Below are 21,141 nucleotides of genomic sequence, written 5' to 3'. Positions count from 1 at the left end.
AATCTTGGATAGTCGGATAGGATTATGTCATGGCCAATCCAAATATGAGATATTTCATTTTAATTAATTGGCGTTTCTTTTTGTACAAAAATTTATTGGCTTTCTTTTTTTTTTCTGGACAAAAATTAATTTTAATTAATTGATTTCGTGAAAATTATATTATTAGAAGTTTAGAACCTTTGAAAAGATGATAGAGAGAGAGGATATAAAGTTTGGGAACAACCCATGAACAAAAATTTGCATAAACAAGTACATAGAAACCAAAATTACCAAAGATAAAGATCCTGAGGAAAGTGTGATTTTAACTAACCTATCTTCTTGTAGAAATAAAATCGAAAACTTTGAGCTGAACAAGATGGAGAAAAAGAAAGAGAAACGAAGTTATATGAAAATGAAAGAGAGAAGATATATAAAAAGATAGAAAAAAACGAATGAATGTATGTGAAGATGAGAGCAACAGAGATTTATAAGATATTGGTAAGTTGAACTTGGTAACTAGGCATGCCATTGTTAAGTTTGGCGGTTGGGACATCGATGGGTTCACAGGAGGAGAAAGAGATCAAATATAGCCCCCTCCGAAAGGTGATAAATTAAGAGAGATTTGCACTTGTAAAGTTTTTTTTTTGTTTTTGTTTCTTGTAAGTATAAGTACTGCCCCCCCCCCCCCCCCCCCTAAGATAATCACTTCTCTGCCCATGTTTCACTAGCCCACTAATCAGTGGCGGATCTAGGAAAGAATTTTATCAGTGGCAACAACCATGTTTTACAAAACACATAATAACGTTTGAACAAAATATCTTATAAAAGTATCCTACGCTCACTCATAGTCTGAAATCTTTTAATCACCTTTTCATTAGTGACCGATCTAAATAAATCTTTCTCAATATAACATACTAAACAATCGCTTAAAAACTGATCTCCAATTATGTTGCATGATGATATCTTCACTAGTTTCATTGCAGAAAAACACCTTTCCACACTTGCAGTAGCCACAAGCAAAGTTAAAACTAACTTAAGAAGTCTATAAACCAAAAGATGCGCAAGATGCTTTCGTGTTTCCACCATAAGACGAGAAAGATCTCCAAGATTCTTCAAATTCTTGAATCTTATATCGGCGCGTATATTGTCGATGTAGATTCCGAGTTGTTGTTCAAGACATAAACGATCCCCAAAATTAAAGTCCTCTGGGTAAAATCCAGCCAATCTCATCAACTTCGCCTTATCAAACTCATGAAACGAGTCAAGAGGACTTAAAGAAGCCATACAAATAAGTAGTTCAGTGTTTACCTCGGTAAAACGATCACTAAACTCCTGAAGTTGCATATCCAAAACAGTATAGAAACAATTAACCTTGTAATGATGCATAGTGGTTATGTTGGTTTTTTTTCTTGGCTTCCTTGAATCAACAAAAGCTTCATCCATCTTGAGCACTTCAACATTATATTTCTCACAAAAATCAGAAACATTAATCATGAATGAATCCCATCCACCATCTCGTAGTTTTTGTAATTCTCGCTTAGTTGATTCAACCAGTGACATAGCATTCAAAATATCTTGATCTTTCCTTTGCAAAGCCATCGATAAATTCTCGGTCATCCCCAAGATAAGTAACATTAGTTGCATATAGAACACACAATCAAATGTATGAAAGTACTTGAGAAGACCATATGCTTGACGTCTTTTTGAGTCATCAACTCCTTCATCTTGGATATACTCAAGAACTTCAATGATAGAAGGAAACAACTCAGCCATACGCAATAACGTTTTGTGATGAGAATTCCAAAGAGTACTTCCAGGCCTTTGAAGAGAAAGCTCTTGATTCAATCATGTTCGAGTGCTAATGTCACCACTACTAATTCCCTCCCGCACTTTATTCCGATAACTTTCTCGAATCATATCCTTCCTCTTACAAGAAGCTCCAACCACATTCAACAGAGTAGAAACCATATCAAAAAAATCACCAACACTTTAGCAACTGCAACGACCACCAGCTGAAGTTGATGAGCAAAACAATGGACGTAATATGCATAACTGTTTTCCCTAGCAACCAATGATCTAAGCCCATTGAACTCACCCTTCATATTACTTGCTCCGTCATAACCTTGTCCTCTAACCTTTGTCAAGCTTAACCCATATTTTGCAAATAAACCATCAATTGCAGACTTCAGAGATAAAGAAGATGTTTCTTTTACATGAAGAACTCCAACAAATCTTTCTTTAATTGCTCCACTCTTATCAACAAATCGAAAAACAACAGCCATTTGTTCCTTGTCAGAGATATCTGCAGACTCATCAACCAACAAAGCAAACACATCATGATCAATTTCTTCTATGATAGATTTCACAACTTCTTCTGCAAAAGAGTTTGCAATATCCTTTTGAATCACTGGAGAAATCATCTGGTTATTTTTTGGAGCATTCTCCAAAATAAACTTATGTGCACCATCATTTTGTTCTCCAGTGTATCTAATGAGCTCTAAAAAATTATCTCTATTAGCAGACTCTTTTGACTCATTATGACCACGAAAAGGTAACCCTTGTCTCAACAAGTACCTTGAAGCATCAATCGAAGCATTCAACCGGACGCGATACTCCTTTTTTACGACATCATCTTGCTTATGCGGAGTATGTACAATAGACTGAGCTTGATTCAACAAATCATCACATTTCCTAGCAGCAATCTTATGAAATGTGTTGGGTGTATCACCCACATGATCCCTTAGTGACTCAGGCTTATTCCACAGAGCAAAACCTTCTTCCACAAACGCATAATTGTTGCCTCTTTTCGGTATCTCATCTTTAAATAAATAACAACACAAGCAATAAGCTCTATTAGTCGATGTACTATACTCTAGCCAGGTAGAGTATTTACCAAACCAAGCTGAATTAAATCGCCTCAATGCAGTTCCAATTCTTTTCTGAAGAAAAATATGATCATAAGGTTGACATGGACCTCTAGATAAGTACTTGCGCCTTACTTCATCTCTTTGATTTGGATGATAATCCAATATTCTTTTTTTTTTGAGCAGGATCTCACGGCAAATCATCCAAATTATCATAAATATTTGAAGCAGAAGTTGGTTTGTAATATCGCTCCATTGTTTTATCTGCAAAACTCAACTGCTCAGCTATGTTTCTAAAATCAAAGTAGAAAAGGAAAGAGATATAATAAAACATCTAATAAAAAAGGATCAACTTAAATTCTAGAATCATAGAAGAAGCAAGAAAGATACATGAATATGAGATTTTGCGTCTTTAATGGAAACGAACAAAACAAATCTTGGCTAAAAACAAAATCAGAAAGAAAAGAAGCTGAAAAGTCTCTCACGTTTTAGTTGTGTAATGGGGGAATGAGATAAAACCAACTAAAACGAAATGGGCTTGTAGTATTCTTTTTGTCAACTAAATGGGCTTCCAATGGTAACAAAATAAATTAGGCTTTCAATTCAACACAAAAAGTCCAAATTTATGTATTGATAAGAAACGTGGGTATAAAAATGTTGGGAACATTGAATATTTTTTTAGCAGAGGCAAAAATTAAAATGATAATAAATAACTCTTATTTCTGAAATTTTAACGGTGGCAGCTGCCCCTCTATACCGTAACGTGGGTTCGCCCTTGCCACTAATCCCTAATGAGGACAAGTCTGTTGTTCATAAACCCACGATTTCTTCAAGTATTATATATTCCAAAACAATCTGGAACAAAAAAGACAAGAATAGACAAAAAAAAATTCTCATAAATTCTGTTGACAAAATTCAGTTGCCTTATCCTATCGGTCCTAAATGCCTTCAAAAATTCTGCTTTCTGGGTTTGTATTCGTTTGTTATGATTGCTAAATTTCATTTATTAAAACATCGTCATCACATGCATGGCATAAAGATACCCAACTAACCAATGCAACGTGTAAAGATGAAATTTTACGGCGAAAATACAATAAACAAAAATCAAGGAAAAACAAAGAAACCCATCTCTGAAATCAACAGAACAAAAATTCGTCCCAACGAAACGCACAAAGGATACTGAGGCAGAAGCCAAAGGATACTGAAGCTAAAAAAAAAAAAAAAATGTTTATAACTGGTTGATCTAACGGCAACGAATTATTAATTTAACACGTGTAGGGCTACGATTGTAAGTAAATGAAAGCCGTTCGATTAAATCTGAGCCGTTTAATGTAGCTGACGTGGCGTAAGTATAATAAAGCCACGTACTGCTGACGTGGTAATGGTCGTATCTTATCATTTCCTGGGCAAGACGCCGACACCGGAGGAGATTATCCTTTTACCGTCTCACTTTCTCGGTTTCTCTTCTTCTGTCGCCTTTTCGATAAACCCCAAATCACGTCAGAATCTGGAAGGAAACAAGAAGAGCCGTTTATGGTGTTGTAGGAGAACAAAAACTAAAGTTGTCAAGTTAGTTGTGGGTTAGTTGAGAAAAACATCTACTACTCCTCCTCTGTAAATTTGGGAAAATGTTCACAAATTAGTCAGATACACATATGGATTCACCTCTTTCTTCTCTATGTCATGAGTAACCTTTGAGTTGAAATTTCTAATAAAGCTTAGATTTTTATCAAATGAAGGATGATCAGAAACAGTTTAGTCGAAGAGGGTCAATTAATTTTTTGTTGTTACTAATTGTTTGAAATGATTTTTACCAGGTGAAGTAATCTAAGTATGTCTTCGAGTAGTAGAACTATGGATGTGCTAGAAGGTCTGGTTAAAGATAGTTCACTTAAATGGTTGCTTGGCAAGCAAAGTTCTTTCGATGAAGATATCGACGAGATTGAGAATTCTCCATCTGCTGGAGCTAGTTGGATACCTGAGCTCTCTCCAGTAGCAAATGTGGTTATCCGAAGGTGTTCCAAGTAAGCATCACTCATCTTTAGTTACTTTTCAGTCCATAGAATTGAATTGGTTTAAGAGGGTTCAAGTATATGAAAAAAGTTCAAGTCTTGATCTAGATAAGCTAAGTTTTGATATATGTTAATGAAATCATTTTCTTGTGGAATGGATTTGTAGTTTCTATATAGACTAGTAATGAGAAACGTTTGATGCAGGGTACTTGGTGTTTCAGTAAGTGAGTTACAAGATAGTTTCAAACAAGAGGCGTCTGAATCTGTAAAGCAGCCTTCAATGTTTCCAAGAAACTTTCTAGAGTATTGCTGTTTCAGGGCACTTGCACTCTCTGTAGGAGTAACTGGTCATCTAAGTGATAAAGACTTTCGGCGTTTAACTTTTGATATGATGGTTGCTTGGGAGGTCCCTTCTGCTGCTAGCCAGGCATTACCCAGTGTAAGCACTTTTGATTTCTGCATTTGTGATCCATTGAGTCAAGACTTATTTTCGAAGATGGAAACAGGTTGATGAAGATCCAACTGTTGGTTTAGAAGCCTTCTCCCGGATTGCTCCAGCAGTTCCTATAATAGCTGATGTGATCATATGTGAGAATCTGTTCGGGATGCTGACTTCTGCCTCAAACAGTGTTCGGCTTCAGTTCTATGTTTATGACAAGTATTTGTATGGACTCGAAAGGTAAATAAAATCTTCCATCCATTCTTCAGAAAAAACTTTGTGAAATCTGTAACCGAGATCATTTTGTAGAGCAATAAAGAAGATGAAGAGCCAGTCCGAGTCATCTTTGCTTTCTGGTGTTCGATCAAAAGGAGAAAAGATACTCGAGGTCGACGGGACAGTTACTACCCAACCAGTTCTAGAACATATTGGAATATCAGCATGGCCAGGTATGTTCCTCTCTGTGCAGACAAGGTGTGGAGATTTTCCAAAATTCCTATCTATTCGGTTGGTTAAAATTGAGTATTGTTAAATGCAGGTCGCTTGATTCTGACTGATCATTCGCTATATTTCGAGGCTATAAAGGTTGTGTCTTTTGACACACCAAAGCGTTATAGCCTATCTGAAGATCTGAAACAAGTCATTAAACCAGAGTTAACTGGTCCTTGGGGAACTCGGCTTTTCGATAAGGCTGTCTCTTACAAGTCTATTTCCCTGTAAGAGATGAATTATTTAAGTCAGTTAAAAAGCTTTTGTTTTCTATCCACTTCTTTATTTGACTGATTCAGTTTACATATTTTGATGGCACTCTTCTGTAGACCAGAACCAGTAGTAATGGAGTTCCCAGAGCTCAAGGGCCACACACGACGAGATTACTGGCTCTCTATAATCCTAGAAGTGTTATATGTTCATAGATACATAAAAAAGTTCAAGATCAGCAGCGGTGTGGCGAAAGATGAAGCTATCTCAAAAGCTGTGCTCGGTATCTTGCGTGTGCAAGCAGTTCAAGAACTCGGGTTAACTACCCCTGTACGTTACGGAAATCTTCTCCCGTTCAATCTCTGCGATCAGCTTCCTGGTGGCGATCGTATTCTGGAGACGCTTGCAGAGATGTCTAGTTCTAGAGTTCTGGAGCGGACAAACAAAGCCAAAGACATCGGTAACTTTAACTACATATTATGCAAACTGTATTTTTTGTGGTCTTATAGAATTATATCTTAGACAAAACTTCTTTTAACAGGGACATTGCAGTCAATGTCGGCATCGGATATGGTTTCGCAATTGGGTTCGGTTTTCGGAGCAACGAGTCCAACGAGTAATAGTAGTCTTGTGGTAGGTGACGTGATGGTTGGAGATGTGAACCCATTGGAGAAAGCGGTTAAGCAATCAAGAAAGAACTACGAGAAAGTGGTTCTTGCTCAAGAGACTGTTAATGGAGTCAAAGTTGATGGAATTGACACCAATGCAGCAGTGATGAAGGTAAAGGACAAAACAAAAAAACACACACACACACACAACAATTCATGCAATAGGACTTAGAGACTGAGGTTTTGCAGGAACTGCTACTTCCGGTTATGGAAATGGGGAACTGGTTTTTGTCGTTAGCATATTGGGATGATCCATTCAAGTCTTTTGTTTTCTGTCTCTTCTCTACTTTAATAATTTACAGGTAACGTGTTTTGAAATCTTTTTTTGTGTTTGTTTTTGTTAGTTACAATTATCTGAACTGTATTGGTCGGATTTCTTTTTGTTTAGGGGATGGATAGGCTATGTTTGTGCGATTGCGTCTCTCTTTTTAGCGGGTTTTATAGTTCTTACGAGATGTTTCAGCAATAGGGAGAAAGCAATGATCGAGCTGAAAGTTATCACACCTCCTCCAATGAACACAATGGAACAGCTTTTAGCGGTCCAAAACGCGATTTCGCAGCTCGAAGAGCTAATCCAAGACGGAAACATTGTTCTACTCAAGTTCCGAGCTTTATTACTCTCACTTTTCCCACAGGCGAGTGAAAAGTTTGCAGTTGCGGTTGTCATTGCTGCGTTGATGATGGTATTCATGCCTTGTAACTACTTGGTTCTGGTGGTGTTTCTAGAGCTGTTCACCAGATATTCGCCACCGCGTAGAGCAAGCACAGAGCGGCTAATGCGGCGGCTTAAAGAGTGGTGGTTCAGCATTCCGGCTGCTCCAGTGGTTCTCGAACAGAACAAAGACGATAACAAGAAAACCAAGTAACACATGTGAAAACGTTGCTTCACCCCCACGAGAGAACAAGTAAGCGGAGACACGATTTGGTTCATAAGAGAAACTAGTAGGTAATGCGTAAACTGTTAGTTATGTGTGTTTAATTTGTATATTACAGAGTACATTTTTATCAACCAGAACGGAACTTGTAAACTTGATAGAAACATAGCTAACGTTCCGTGGTAAAATCACATTTAACTGAAATAACAGCAGGGTACAGAAGTAAAATCATCTTACAAAAAATATTTGTTCTTTTTTTACCGGGGCACAAAATTAAACAAACATTTTTATTCATAATAATCACACAACAAAAGTGAAGCCTCTCTCTCTCTCTCCCACTCTACCTGCTCGAGGTTTGCTTACAAAGCAGCAGCATTCTGCGGCTGCTCTGTGTGGAGAGGTTCCTGTAACTCTGGGTTTATTGGAAACAAATGGCATTGTGCGTATTGTGCCATCAACTGATCCACAAGAACTAAAGCCACCATTGCTTCCACCATTGGCACAGCTGCAACGAACCCGAAACCAATATCAAAATCCTTAGTAATAAAGTGAACTATTCAATGGTTTGAGGTTGGATGTACTTAATCACCTCGTGGAACAACACAAGGATCATGACGGCCACGCGCAATCATTTCGGTTTCTACCTTGTCTCTTGTTACAGTATTTTGCTTCTTCTGCGAGTTGGAAAGAAAACATCAATGATCTCGAGCTGACATTTGTTATGTGCACATGGAAACTGCATGAGTTTTATCATAAACTTACTCCAATTGTTGATGTTGGCTTGAAGGCTACTCTCATGTTTATTATTTCACCATTTGAGATCCCTCCCTATGCAATTTGACCAATATAAGGAATCTCTCGGGAGAAAAAAAAAAAAAACTAGTTTATTGACATATTACATTCAAGACTTAACCAACCTGAATTCCACCGGACCGGTTTGTTCTTGTACGTATTCTTCCATTTTTATCGGTATAGAACTCATCATTGTGTTCAAGACCAGTCAAATAGGTACCTGTAAGTTCATTGCGTATGATTTATACTGCTCCAGAGGGGTTATTTTAGACTGGTCAAAGAAGAGCAAAATATAACTTTCTATACCTGCAAAGCCACTTCCAAACTCAAATCCCTTTGTTGCAGGTAACGACATACAAGCTTTCGCCAGCTCTGCTTCAAGTTTATCGAAAACCGGTGTACCAAGCCCCTGCGTATAGTAGTTTCAAGAATCATTCATGCAATCAGACTACAGGACGACACACAGATTAAGCTCATGGTATAGTGAGTTCATACACGTGGTGCATTCCGAACAATGCAGGTCACAACACCACCGACAGAGTTCCCTTTTGTCCTGACAGCATCAATCGCAGCTATCATCTTTTCCGCATACTCAGGATTAGGGCATCTAACAATGTTATTTTCTATCTGAAAAAAGAACAAAATTAGGTAAGAATGTTATTACAAGAGCCATAATAAGAAGTGGCAACAAAAAAGTAATTACGAAAATGGTTATAGTGGTGGATGAAAGTTGCAGAAAATTCACAGCACGAATCAAATCACTAAAATGGGTTTAACTTCCAAGAAGGATCCGCACCTGTTCCAGTGTCAAATTCTCGTGGTCTACCAAATCTTCTGGAAGTACAACTTGGTGGACTTGGGAGACATAGGCAAGAATCTGGAGACACAAAAAAAAAAAAAAAGACAAACATAAGCAAGTCCAGAAGCAAATATATAAGAGTTGCGTGCATCTGTAGAAAATGGGTTAATTAGGTTTTTACTAAGGTAAATTCTCGTTGCAATACTAAGAAAAAGAGAACAGAGGTGAGAAAGAACAAAAAAAAATGTCATAAAGGATATGAAGAGTTCAATGATACCATTTGCAAATTCAGAAAGTAAACACACCTCAGTTCCTGCGAATTGCTTCAAAATTTTCTTGGCCAAAGCTCCAGGAGCAACTCTTCCAATGGTCTCTCTAGCTGAAGACCTCCCTCCACCCTTGAAAAGAATCACACTAAAGGTAAGTTAAGCCGGACAATGCCTTTAAACTACATAAAACCTTACCAAGAGAAGTAGCATTTAAATAAGTTAGACAAAAGATACCTGCACAGATCTGACACCATACTTCATGTCATAAGTTGCATCAGCATGCGATGGTCTATAGGCAACCGACATTTCACTGTAATCCTGAAAATCCACAGAGTCTATCAAAGGTTAGAGAGACTACATAAAACCTCCAAGCTTTCTATTCGATTATGCTTTCTCTAATGCCAATTACAAACAATCTATCTATCAATATCAAGCTAATTAATATGCATAGATATGTTCAAAAAACTTACAAGTCCTCTCTGATCTGTGTTTGGCACAAACACATGGATAGGTGTTCCTGTCGTCATTCCTGTATTTTATATATGTTAACAGTCAGAACAAGGTTGAGACACTAATTAAAAATTCAAGCCATGAAAAGAGAAACTAAACTAGACCTTCGGAGACTCCAGAAGATATCCTGCAGGTATCAGTTTCTTTTCTAGGAGTGGTGATCCTGCTCTGACCAGGTCTCCTAATAAACCAAACCAACATGTAAGAGAACCTCATCAAGAGATCATCTTTCTAAGGTTACATACATAATAAGAGCTTTGTTCCTGAATATACCTCCTATCAAGATCAAATTGCAAATCAGATTCAGAGAGAGGAATCCGAGGAGGACATCCATCAATGATACAACCAACTCCTCCTCCATGTGATTCTCCAAACGTGGAAACTCTAAAATGAGTCCCATATGAGCTTCCAGTAGCTTGTATCTCTGCCAATTTTAAAAACCCAATATCAAAAACTATTAAAAGCTTTGACCTTTTCAATCTCCCCTCTGTGTTCTAATGGAAATGTGAATCAATTCAATCAACCAGAACTACCCTAAAGATTCAAATCACACATCTTTCTTCTTTACGCTAGAAATTTTCGAAAATAATCGGGGAGAGAGAGAACTCACGGAAGTTCTTCCTGGGTTGGGAACGGATTGAGATCTGAACGGCGGGAGAAGAGAGACGACGGAGCTCCGAGGGAAGAGAAGAAGAACCGGGTTTGGTGGATCCGAGAATGGATTTGGAAGTGAGAGAAGACGCCATGATCAGGATTCGAAAGAGGAGGGATTGAGAAAGGTTTAAAGGAGGAGAGAAATTGGGGAGTTGGTGGCAAATTTTGGGGGTAGGTGAGTTTAAGCCATCATATATATGGCTTTGATGGCTTCGTTGTGGTCTTCTTCTTCGTTGATGGAAATGGAGGCGCAAATGCAAATGCAAAAGCAAAAATCTCTACCTACCAACACTAACCCAAAACGACGAGTACCAAACCAAATACATTTGTTACGAACTTTATAAATGTTTAACCGGAACTGATTCAAATGAAATTAAGTTTTGGTCTATCTCCGGTTTTGGTTTACCTTCCAAGTCAACTTGTTATCGGATGGATACGAATGATTTGTAAATCATACAGAATTATAAATATGAAAATCCAAATATATGAATTTTGAAATAACGTTTTTTTTTGGATTTGAATTTGTTCACTTTCAAATATATTTAAAACATAAAATAAATTTTAAAATCCAAAAATAAATCATTAAACAAATAATATAGGGTTTAACAAGTATTTATAAATCATAAAACCAATACACATAAATTTGATAAGTTATTTAAAATCAATGATTAAATAACATATGATTTTAATGGAATCCATTAAAATATTCCATTAAAACCATAGAACCAATAGCATCCCCTTAAAATAAATTATTGAAACTAAAAAGAATAATAATAAATACTGATAACATTTAAAATTTAAATAGTTTTTTACATATTTAAAAATATATATATTTAGTAATTTTTTAACCAGATTTGAATATCACCTATTCCACTTTTATAAGAAGAAATTCTTTTTTTTTTTACATATATGCATGTAAATTAGTATAATTATATTTTGGTTTTAAATTAATGTTCGTATTTTGTCAAAGGAAATAAAGTAAATTGTTTTTTTACAATTTTTAACATCTGCTCGATAAAATCACCAAATCAATTTTATTAGATGTATTAGGACTGTTGATAATTCTTATGATAAAAAAAGTATTAGGACGGATAATAATTATTAATTAGAGAGTTACATTTGTTATCTAAATCACTTACAATAAGGTTTTAGTTGAATCTCCTTCGATTTATATTCATGTACACTTTTTGGCCAAACAAAAAAGAATCACTACAAAAAAAGTTAAATTCGTATCATTGCCTACGTTTGCATTCATATAGTGATAATTAGACTTTACCTTCACAACAGTTCTTACCTTCACAACAGTCGTTATGAATCCAACTATGATTTAATTTTAGTAATTTTGGCCAAAAAGAGTGGAATATGTTTATGATCAACCATTTTATGAGGTAACCATCTAGATCCTGAAAATTTTGGAAATAAGGATCAGAATTTAGAACATACATATATCTACACTGAGCGTAAATACTGAGTGGCAAATCTAAAAAAAATATTTGTATGGGGCACAAATAATTATTAATGATAATATTAAATTTGTATGTAATAAAATATTATATAATTATAACTTTATCATCTTAACTATAATTAAATATAATTTTTAGTTGGTTATATATATATATATATATATTTATGTGTGATTGCATGGTAGAATAAAAATTATATTTAACTATATATTATTTATATAATTAAAACCATAATTAGATTAGATGACTAAAAAAAGCAATAATATTTGTTTACTACTTTTACAAATACTCCATTTTAATTTAAATGTAAATATACTTAACAATAGGAAAAGAAAATTAAAATTTTGTTAACTAACCATGAAAATAGAAGATAAAAATAAAAGTGAAAGACTATAAAGAAATCATAAAGAATAACTAAGACATTTAATTAAAAAAAAATTGAAGTATAGAACTCGTTACCTTGCAAGACCACCCTCTTTTGGGCTTAAGACCTTCTTTTTCGTTTAGTATCTTCCACTAGGTCGAAAAGAGAACTCTAGACTGGAAAACTCTTTCCCTTGTAGTCGTTTTCTCCTGTTTAATATCATTTGTAACCCATTTATTTAGCCTTAATTCTCTAAGCTTTTTAGGGTTTGTTGAAGATAGTTTATCAAGTTCTGAGAAAGAAGAACATCAAATTCTGAATCATGTCTTCTGCTATGGACAAGGTGTTGATGGCTATGTCTCTAAAAGAAGAAGAAGAGCCTTTCGAGATGTCCGGATCTCCCGAAGTTTTTATCTATGGCGAGAAATTCGATTAGCCTCATAGATTGAACCCTGAACCCTTTGTTCCAGTCGATGAAGAACCTCATTCGAGATATGCCTATAAAATGGCATAAACCAGGGAGAATGAGGAGGATTACTTTATCGAATGAAAGGTTTCAGTCTATATTCAATACAGAGCATGATCTGTTGGAAGTGCTAGCTAAGGGCGCTCATACTTACAATGATTGGTCGCTAGCAGTGGATAAATGGTATGAGAATTCGCCTCCTAATTATCTCCAACGAATTCCTATTTGGGTGTAGATCTGGAATCTTCTAGTGAATTACTACATTGCTAAAGATATTACAGCTCTTGGGGAATTGAAAGGGGAAGTACTCGAAGTGGCATTTTATACGAACAAACCTCAAATCCAAGAGTTCGTTAGAGTGAAGGTGCTTTTTGATTTTTCTCGGCCTTTGAGGAGATCCAAAGAGTTGAAACTGCCAAAAGGTGAGTCTACAGTAGTGCGATTTCAATATGAGAGAGTTCAAAAGCGTTGTTTTAAATGTCAAAGGTTGACATATGAGAGGGAGAGGTCAAGAGGTTGGATTTAGAAGAAGAATCTTATAAATTGGGTTCTCCTATGCCTAAATTGCTTAAACCCCTGTTCTTGAAAGAAGTAGATCCCTTTTTTGGCATTCTTAGGGAAGATCAGGTGGGGATTGACTGTTCTACTGGAAGACAGAGGATTGCAGCAGATGTGTTGGATGGTATGAGACAGTACTTACTGGTGAATAATAATGGAGATTGGCAAGTGAAAGCCGACATGATTAGAATATCAGTCAGACAGGTGGAGAAGGATCCGATTGCAAAAAAGACTATTCTCATAATGGAGGTTGCCCCGATTATTCATTTGGATGTGAATAAGGATAAGAGTTTAGTTTCTGGCTTTGAAGGATTTGATGGAAGCTCTCAGACAAATACACTTATGCAGACTGGTCCTTATCTGAAGAATGATGAGGTTTCATTGAGTTTGGAGAATCAGCAAGGGTGAGTACGGTAAAAATCAGGATCCAGTTTTGGTGGGTTCTTTCTTGGCTTTGTCTCAACCCTTTCAGGATAGGGCTACGGGTTTTAGGTCTGGCTTTTTTGAAGCTATATCTTCCAGCTCAAAGCCAACAAAAGGGGAAGTCAAAGAAAAGACCTCCAACTAGAATTAAAAAGCTTAAACCAAAAGGTCTTGATATATCTGGTGGTGGTTCTAACTCCCAGCTGGATTTAAATCGGTATGCAAATGATAAGAAGAAAAAGCAGTTTATGGAGGAGAAAGCACTGCAAAAGTCCCCAAGTTTAACCCTTATATGGTGCTCCTAAATGAGGGATCACCCAATGTTTAATGAGCATCCTTAGTTAGAATTGTCAAGGCTTGGGACGGTCTCAAGACTTGGTGATTTCTCGTCTCAGACTTGGTGATTACTCGTCTCAAGGAGATGCTTAAAAAACATTTCCCTGAGATTTTGTTTTTGATGGAGATGATGCAATGTAGATATAGTTTAGTGGATTTGTATGTTGGGGTATGATAGACTTTTAATTGTGGACCCTGTTGGAGAATATGGGGGTTTAGCTTTTTTGTGGAAGAACAGTATCCAATTGGATATCCTTTTTGAGGATAAAAATTTGATTGATGTTCAAGTTCAGTTTCGTGCGTCAAATTTTTATCTCTCATGTGTATATGGCGACCTGAATATTAGTATGAGAAATGTAGTATGGGAAGAATTAGTAGGTGTTGTGTTGGAAGAAGAGACAAATAGTATATGATTGGGGACTTCAATGCTATTTTCCATAATGGAGAAAAGATAGAGAGAGGGGAGAGAGGTTAGAAGAAGGGATATTTTCTTTAAGGTCTTCTCTGAAATGGTGGAAATAAGTGATATAGTGAAATTACTTAGTACCGAAAATAAATTCACATGATTTGATCCGCAAACGGATTTGTCTACTCCGACCACAGCTACCATTCAGACCGATAGAGTATCATTGACATAGAGGCTTGAACAATACCATTAGGTCCATTATACAGGTAGAGGAACTTGGAAGTGAATCAATCGAAAACTATAATAATATCTATATTTAGACAACAAAACAAAATAAAACTAAAAATATCGAATCACTATAATCTACGTGGCAGTCCATAGTTATGGAATGTCCTAATCATCCCATCCAAGCTCGCCGTCACGATGACCAGCCTCCACGCCTCGGCAAAATCAAACCCGCCGACGGGGAGGGTAGTACTATCGTAAATTCCTACATTCATCATCAGTAGCTTCTCCTCCGGCCACGTGGCGGTAACACGGCAGGACCGAGACAATCTCCCGGAGCTTTGTAATTGTCTCAGCGCTCGCCCTGATTCGACCGCTTTCGATACTTCCATTCCTGGCGCAGTCCAAGCCGCCGCCGCGGATACACCCGGCGATTTAAAATACTCGAAAGAACTCGACGATTCCGCTCGTTTCTTCGCCGGACAACCATCGTTGTTCCAGAGATAGATTCCGAGACCTCGTCGGACTGATAAAATATTCTTCCCGGCGGAATAAACAAACGACGCCGACGATTGTCTCCCATATTTCGACGGAGCTGAAACATAAAAAAAAACCTCAAAACACGATTTCAAGAATTGTAAAAAAGAATACGACTCAGATGATTCAAGGTTCTACCTTTGAATTTGTGAAAGATTTGAGCTTTATCAAATACTCGAACTTTCGAATCGTCGGAAGATACCATTACTCTCTCGGAGCTTCCAGGACAAAACTCCACGGCGGTGATTCTATTCCGTCCCCGGATAAGAATCTGTTCATCCATCATCACATCGTTACCTGAGATTTGATAGAACCTACAAGTTCCGGTGATGCAACCAACAACGAACCCCTGAAGCCAGAACAGAGCAAATCTCAGTGATGATGATCTTTGGAATAAAAAAGAGAGACCAGTGAATGACAAAAATTTACATTTCCGTTTGGTTGGTAACTAATAGCAGAAATGGAATCATGGACATCGGTCCAAACGACGACTCTCTCTTCCGACAAACCCCAGATTCGAGCTTTTCCATCTATAGATCCACTTATGAAGTTGTTCTTATTTACAGGATTGAATTGAACACAAGTCACTGTATTTGGAAAGACAAAAGCAACAAACAGTAGTGAGTAAACAAACAAAACGTTTTTGCAAAGATTTGAGAACAACTTGAGATGAGAAAACAAGTTACCGTAGTTGTTATGATGGAAGACATGAAGACATTGATCACAACCAATTCTCCATAACCGGACTGTCTTGTCCTTAGAAGCTGAAACAAGCAACTGCAAAAAGCCCAAAAACAGATTCATAAGTAATGAAACAAAGAAAAAGATTTTAAACAAACGACCAAACAAACTAACACTCACGTTTGAGTCTGACCATGCTAAGTCCAAGACATCTCCGGTATGACCATAGAGTTCTTGAAACGGTGTTTCTTCGATATGAAAAGCTTTCTGAGGGAACAGAACCAATGCTTCTTGTTGGCTTATTGGTTCTTGCTGTCGCATAAAAGAGGCGAGTAAAGAATCCGATAGCGTGATTCGCCATATCTTTACAACTCCATCTTCACCTCCTGTAGCTAAGTATTTACCATCAGGACTAAACTTCAATACCCAAATTTTCCCCTTGTGTCCATTAATCTTTTGTACCATGTAAGTTGCAGATAACTCTACATGACTCTTCTTATTAGTCTTCACCTTCACTTTGCTCATCGTCGCTTCACTCGATTTGTTGTATTTGAAATCTTTATCCTTTTCTCCTGCAAAGCAACTAAACAACCATTTCTTCGCGCTTTTCTTGCCGAGACTCCGAGATGGACTTACAGAAGCACTGGTTAAGATCTCTTCTGAAACATCATCATCATCCTCTCCTTCTAGTTCATCATCAGACATTGAAGTGGTTGATCCATAATTCTCCTCTCTAACACAACACTGCAACTCATTATCACATAGAGATGAATCTGAAGAAGAACTAGTAACCTCATCGCTTGTCATCCTCTCCAAACTCAAGGACTCAAATCTCTCTTTTACTAATAAACCCATTCTCTTGAGAAACCTTTCACGACGCTCCTCAACACTAACTGGCTCACCTGACCAAACTAGAAACTCTGCTTCTTCTTCTTCTTCTACTACTACTAGTTGTTCACCAACAGACAAAACATCGGATGAATCAAAGAACACATCATCAACAACTTCACTTCTTCCCACCACACTCATCATTTCAATCACAACTTTGCAAAAAAGAAAAAAAGCTTCTTCCTTTTTCCTTTATATATAAACCTTCTTCTTGTAGCCTCAACGCAGTACACGGACCGTAAACTCCTCAATGTTTAAACCTAAGACCAAAAGTGTGAAACCAAATCTTCCATTAGAAACAACAACAACAAAGAAAAAAACTAACCCGACTCAATCCTCTGAACTTGCATAAATCGATGTGAAATGTTCATTCACTACAAAGGTACTAACTTAAGGATAATATATAGAACAAGAAAAGACGGTTCCTGAAACTAAGGAAGTGAATAGAATAAGCAATCAAAAGCCTCTAACCAAAAAAAAGTGAGTACCTTTGTCTCAGTAAGAAGCAATGAAGTCAAATTCGGAATTGGGTCGGGGGTTTTGATTTGATGTTCTTTCTTCAAACCTCAGCAAGACTTGTTATTGTTATATCATCGGTGTGTGAGGGGAGATGTAAAAATAGACAGAACATTCACATTATGTGTCATCACAGTCGAGTAGGTTGGGTTCATCAATGGCGGCCCAATGAGAATCTCTGTGATATTTTTTGACGGCGAAGTGGCCGCGATTCAGGAGACAGGAGACAATTAAAACCTCTTACTCTCCCGACCAATCTCTCAGACTCTTTTACTCTGTTTTTTGTTTTTGTGCCTTTTTATGTTATTTTGGGTTTTATGTCTCTTCTGCAACAACGGCGAATTAAAAAGAAAAAACTTTTTAGAATCAGAACCATGATTAGTGCGCAGAACAAACGAGAAGACACGGTTGTCGACATAACCCGGATTAAGTAATTAATTTACCTGCAAAATTGGAAAAATTCTTACTTTACTTTACGTTCTTTCTGACAATTTTTTAGCTGCTTACAAAAAAATACACTTAACATTTTAGCTAATTTAGTCCTTTTTTGTTTAAGAAATATTATACAATTCTGAAAAAAAAAAAATACCATTTTATTTAATTATCTCGTATCTTCGGTAAAATGAAAATTGTAATGAGTGGTTGTGATCCAAAACTATACTAGAAGACTTCTATGGATCGGATATGCATACTGACCCTTTTTTCTTTTAACAGTGTAATACGTTTTATGGTGATGTTTGCGTGAGAAAGTGAATTGGGTATGTTTGTGTAAATTTACCACATAAAAGACATTTCGTTTTCACCTTTATTTCTCCTGACGTAGTTCGTCCTATTTTAAACAAAGTAGTAAATACATGCTTTTTCTTCTTCTTTTTCCATGTAAATAATTTGTAATTGTACTAATGGAGATGGTATATTCTTTCTTTTTTTTGTCAAACAAAGTTAATACATGCTCGGTCGCATTTGGGGGTCAGTAAATTAGCGGTGCATTCAACATCACTGTGTTTCACCATATATATATATTCATCAGTTGAGTTTCGTTTAGTACTTGTTTGTAAAGTTATAATGTGATTTTATTCTTAAGTATTTATAACGTTATTTCAATGTAGTGGCAGTACGTAGTTTTCGTATATCAGCAATATCCTTCAAGTACCCTTGTTCGTTAGAACAGTTAATTACTAATGCATCATTTTATCCAATCATATAGTTATATGTATTGAAACTAGAAACAAGAATGTGAATGTTCGTACATACACTTAACGGAATATATATAAGAGACTTTAGTACGATACCTGCGTATAGTAATCTTGACTGTAGTTTTGGACTCAGACTGAGCTTCTAGCTATGCAACAATGGCGGAATCTTCAAAATTAGAAAGAGAGTTAGAGAGAGAGAGAGAGAGAGAGAGAGAGGGCTCGCTCATGTATGTAATGTAATGTAACATTAGTCGTCGACGATATATGGGCTTATATAGTTATATATGTATATTGTATATAGGCATGAGGTATCTATACAAATGTATCCTATGAGCAAAAGTTACAATATGCTTATATGCAAACAATTTTGTTCAAAAAAAAAAAAAAAAGCTTATATGCAAACAAATAATTTGATTACATTTCCAAATAATTGAAACAATTTGGTTCGAGAAAAAAACAAAGATTGGGAAATATATGACAACTATTTCTTCCCCAGCTTGTAGGAACGCATAATCTTCTCAATTCTGTGTTCATGGCATATCGCATATACACAAAAAAAAAAAAAAAAAAAAAAAATTACATGCGGATAATACAAAATCTACAATTATAGGACTAAATGATTCATTGGATGCCAATCATAAATTAATAAATATTTTACGAGTAACATAATGCGACAACTCGCTACCTTTTTATTTTTGTGATTTGAGAGGTGATATTGTTCGTATCTCAAGAGATTTGATTGGTCAAACTACGCACGTAATTTTGGTGATGAATTAACAACTAATAAAAACAAAATCTGCAACTTGTTTGGTTATACGGTACCATACCAAATTACCTAACTCGTATCTTCGTCATGCAAATTATTGAACTATGAAGCAAATGAGTACATAATATCCAATTATATAAAAATAAAAAGGTCATTCTTAGTTTATTACAGACTTATGGTGGATATATCTTGAACGTGGAATGTTTCGAATTGTTGAACTTTTTACATCATAATGGAACTCTCTCTTTTTATTTTTAATATTTTTAGATTACGATAAAGTTTATCAACGAGAGAGTGTTGTTCAAGTTTTACATTTGATTCCGTAAGTAGAGTACTCTACACGACTACACGCATGGTCTTTAAAGAGTTCTGTATTTTTGCTTCATGTCTTTATGTGGTTGAGTTTGAATTTGTGATTGGAAGTTAATACTTTTCTATTTGATGATACGTGGCGGAGTTCGAATTTGTTACGAAAAATAGTTTCGTATAGTTTAAATTAGTAGTTTCATCGATGTACGTTAGTTACTACGTAGTAATGGGAGAGTTCATCTTTCGACGAAGCCTAAGTAAAAAAAATAGGCTAATTAATTAATTTTATCTTGACGCCAAAAAGAGGTGAACTAATTGTACCATATAAGTTAAAATTAAAGTATTTACGAAAAGTATACTAAACTCTATAGCTACTGTCTCGAGTCCCATGCAATTGTTGACTTATTCCTTGGACCGGTCAATCTGTGTAGAATACACCACAACAATGTGACATAGAAACGAATTTACACCTGTCAAAGGAACGAGTTTACGCGAACATAGCATATATATATACACCCTAGCTACAAGATGATTATAATGTAGAAAGTATTATCGAACTTGAAAGAACTAGTTAGCAACTTATTATTATTATATGTGATCTAATTACTTAGACAAATCATGTAACTAAACGTATAATTAATATCGAATTTGTAGTGAAAAAGTTAAAAATTTACAATTTAGTTTCCGGACATATACATATCCGTTTCTTACTGGCTAAATGGTTTACTCTTGGATTTAGTTGTGATTAATGATTAATACATCATGATTAGGGATGGAGATACGGATATCGATATCTTGGCTAGTTGATTGATAAATTAATAAGATTTGGGTGATTAAATAGGGTTTATGATAAGATTTTGCATGTGATTAATCTCTGGGATTAATTAATCGCCCAATTAATTGATTTATACTTTGCGGTCAGGGTTGTATGTTTGTCAAAGTATATTTCCTACCTAACACTTATTTGTTTGTTTGACATGGCTTAGGATTCTAAAAACGATAAACTTGAAAAGATTAGCTAAGAAGTGAGCTTGCAAAATTTCGAAAGAGCACGAAACTCATCGAAATCGATATACATAGGAAAAGTTAAGTAAATGAAAATTGAAAATTAGATGGTGATTCGGGGTTCGGAATGATAGATTATTTTCAATCATGCCTTATTAGTGAAGAGTCTATGGGCATTAATGGATTCACATCTAAAACCTCTTAAGGAAAAAGTTACTGAAAGTTTAAATGTTATCCAAACTCGGATCCATTAATTCGTAGAAAATATTACGTGTCATGGTTAGTGTCATGGTTTATGGTCTAAAGAAACACCATTTCATCTAAATCGTTATACAACTTAGGTTTGAATTATAAATAAATAAATAAAACTTAGGTTTGAATTATACATACCATGATAATGACCAAGACTGAGAAAAAAAAGCATTACAATTTTAATGTGAAT

At 35.9% G+C, this 21,141-nt stretch overlaps 6 protein-coding genes across 8 annotated transcripts; 2 read left to right on the top strand and 4 right to left on the bottom strand.

Annotated features, from left to right (window-relative positions):
- Positions 1–798: 798 nt before the first annotated feature.
- LOC147928739 (uncharacterized) lies at positions 799–1,786 on the bottom strand. Its single transcript, XM_087486621.1, has one exon. The coding sequence runs from the start codon at positions 1,750–1,752 to the stop codon at positions 799–801; it is 954 nt and encodes a 317-aa protein (XP_087342747.1). The 5' UTR covers positions 1,753–1,786.
- A 142-nt stretch (positions 1,787–1,928) lies between these two features.
- On the bottom strand, positions 1,929–3,059 carry LOC104743975 (uncharacterized). Its single transcript, XM_010465003.2, has one exon. It carries the CDS (start codon positions 3,057–3,059, stop codon positions 1,929–1,931), a length of 1,131 nt encoding a protein of 376 aa, XP_010463305.2.
- Positions 3,060–4,224: 1,165 nt separating this feature from the next.
- On the top strand, positions 4,225–8,001 carry LOC104742432 (uncharacterized). The gene is made up of 10 exons (XM_087483167.1): positions 4,225–4,423; positions 4,661–4,867; positions 5,060–5,294; positions 5,362–5,534; positions 5,604–5,743; positions 5,833–6,010; positions 6,113–6,453; positions 6,535–6,773; positions 6,851–6,963; positions 7,050–8,001. The coding sequence occupies exons 2-10, from the start codon at positions 4,677–4,679 to the stop codon at positions 7,525–7,527; spliced, it is 2,088 nt and encodes a 695-aa protein (XP_087339293.1). The 5' UTR covers positions 4,225–4,423; positions 4,661–4,676; the 3' UTR covers positions 7,528–8,001.
- LOC104742430 (chorismate synthase, chloroplastic) lies at positions 7,717–10,878 on the bottom strand. Of its 2 annotated transcripts, XM_087483168.1 has the most exons (13): positions 10,517–10,878; positions 10,180–10,330; positions 10,011–10,087; positions 9,867–9,925; positions 9,631–9,714; positions 9,433–9,525; positions 9,125–9,205; positions 8,824–8,955; positions 8,635–8,737; positions 8,454–8,548; positions 8,299–8,364; positions 8,126–8,210; positions 7,717–8,041 (listed from the first exon to the last, which is right to left on the bottom strand). In XM_087483168.1, the coding sequence occupies exons 1-13, from the start codon at positions 10,650–10,652 to the stop codon at positions 7,896–7,898; spliced, it is 1,308 nt and encodes a 435-aa protein (XP_087339294.1). In that variant the 5' UTR covers positions 10,653–10,878; the 3' UTR covers positions 7,717–7,895. The 2 variants fall into 2 exon arrangements, with proteins under 2 accessions (XP_087339294.1, XP_087339295.1); XM_087483169.1 differs by lacking the exon at positions 7,717–8,041 and having other exon boundaries at positions 8,129–8,204; positions 8,295–8,364.
- Positions 10,879–12,709: 1,831 nt separating this feature from the next.
- On the top strand, positions 12,710–14,139 carry LOC147928738 (uncharacterized). Its single transcript, XM_087486252.1, has 4 exons — positions 12,710–12,793; positions 12,858–13,036; positions 13,471–13,815; positions 13,884–14,139. The coding sequence occupies exons 1-4, from the start codon at positions 12,710–12,712 to the stop codon at positions 14,137–14,139; spliced, it is 864 nt and encodes a 287-aa protein (XP_087342378.1).
- A 635-nt stretch (positions 14,140–14,774) lies between these two features.
- LOC104742429 (putative WD repeat-containing protein C3H5.08c) lies at positions 14,775–18,945 on the bottom strand. 2 transcript variants are annotated; one of them, XM_087483420.1, is made up of 7 exons: positions 18,716–18,945; positions 17,396–17,749; positions 16,200–17,167; positions 16,025–16,115; positions 15,768–15,925; positions 15,477–15,687; positions 14,775–15,396 (listed from the first exon to the last, which is right to left on the bottom strand). In XM_087483420.1, exons 3-7 carry the CDS (start codon positions 17,049–17,051, stop codon positions 14,933–14,935), a joined length of 1,776 nt encoding a protein of 591 aa, XP_087339546.1. In that variant the 5' UTR covers positions 17,052–17,167; positions 17,396–17,749; positions 18,716–18,945; the 3' UTR covers positions 14,775–14,932. The 2 variants fall into 2 exon arrangements, with proteins under 2 accessions (XP_087339546.1, XP_010461743.1); XM_010463441.2 differs by lacking the exon at positions 18,716–18,945 and having other exon boundaries at positions 17,396–17,866.
- Between the last annotated feature and the right edge of the window lie 2,196 nt (positions 18,946–21,141).

The sequence above is a fragment of the Camelina sativa genome, chromosome 14 (genome assembly GCF_030686135.1).
Source record: "Camelina sativa cultivar CO46 ecotype springtype chromosome 14, ASM3068613v1".
Classification (NCBI taxonomy): Eukaryota; Viridiplantae; Streptophyta; class Magnoliopsida; order Brassicales; family Brassicaceae; genus Camelina; species Camelina sativa.
Note: the sequence above shows the minus strand (reverse complement) of the source record. Positions and strands in the feature narration are given on the sequence as shown.

Coding starts and splice junctions, on each gene's coding strand:
- LOC147928739 (XM_087486621.1), bottom strand. CDS start 1,752: ATGGCTGAGTTGTTTCCTTCTATCATTGAAGTTCTTGAGTATATCCAA.
- LOC104743975 (XM_010465003.2), bottom strand. CDS start 3,059: ATGATAATTTGGATGATTTGCCGTGAGATCCTGCTCAAAAAAAAAAGA.
- LOC104742432 (XM_087483167.1), top strand. CDS start 4,677: ATGTCTTCGAGTAGTAGAACTATGGATGTGCTAGAAGGTCTGGTTAAA. Junction 5,535..5,603: donor TATTTGTATGGACTCGAAAG/GTAAATAAAATC, acceptor ATCATTTTGTAG/AGCAATAAAGAAGATGAAGA. Junction 6,011..6,112: donor TCTTACAAGTCTATTTCCCT/GTAAGAGATGAA, acceptor ACTCTTCTGTAG/ACCAGAACCAGTAGTAATGG.
- LOC104742430 (XM_087483168.1), bottom strand. CDS start 10,652: ATGGCGTCTTCTCTCACTTCCAAATCCATTCTCGGATCCACCAAACCC. Junction 9,206..9,432: donor AGCAATTCGCAGGAACTGAG/GTGTGTTTACTT, acceptor TTGTGTCTCCAG/ATTCTTGCCTATGTCTCCCA. Junction 8,211..8,298: donor AGCCAACATCAACAATTGGA/GTAAGTTTATGA, acceptor TCCAACTCGCAG/AAGAAGCAAAATACTGTAAC.
- LOC147928738 (XM_087486252.1), top strand. CDS start 12,710: ATGTCTTCTGCTATGGACAAGGTGTTGATGGCTATGTCTCTAAAAGAA. Junction 12,794..12,857: donor AGATGTCCGGATCTCCCGAA/GTTTTTATCTAT, acceptor CCTTTGTTCCAG/TCGATGAAGAACCTCATTCG. Junction 13,816..13,883: donor AGTTTGGAGAATCAGCAAGG/GTGAGTACGGTA, acceptor CAACCCTTTCAG/GATAGGGCTACGGGTTTTAG.
- LOC104742429 (XM_087483420.1), bottom strand. CDS start 17,051: ATGATGAGTGTGGTGGGAAGAAGTGAAGTTGTTGATGATGTGTTCTTT. Junction 16,116..16,199: donor TAGCATGGTCAGACTCAAAC/GTGAGTGTTAGT, acceptor GGCTTTTTGCAG/TTGCTTGTTTCAGCTTCTAA. Junction 15,397..15,476: donor AATCTTTCACAAATTCAAAG/GTAGAACCTTGA, acceptor TTTATGTTTCAG/CTCCGTCGAAATATGGGAGA.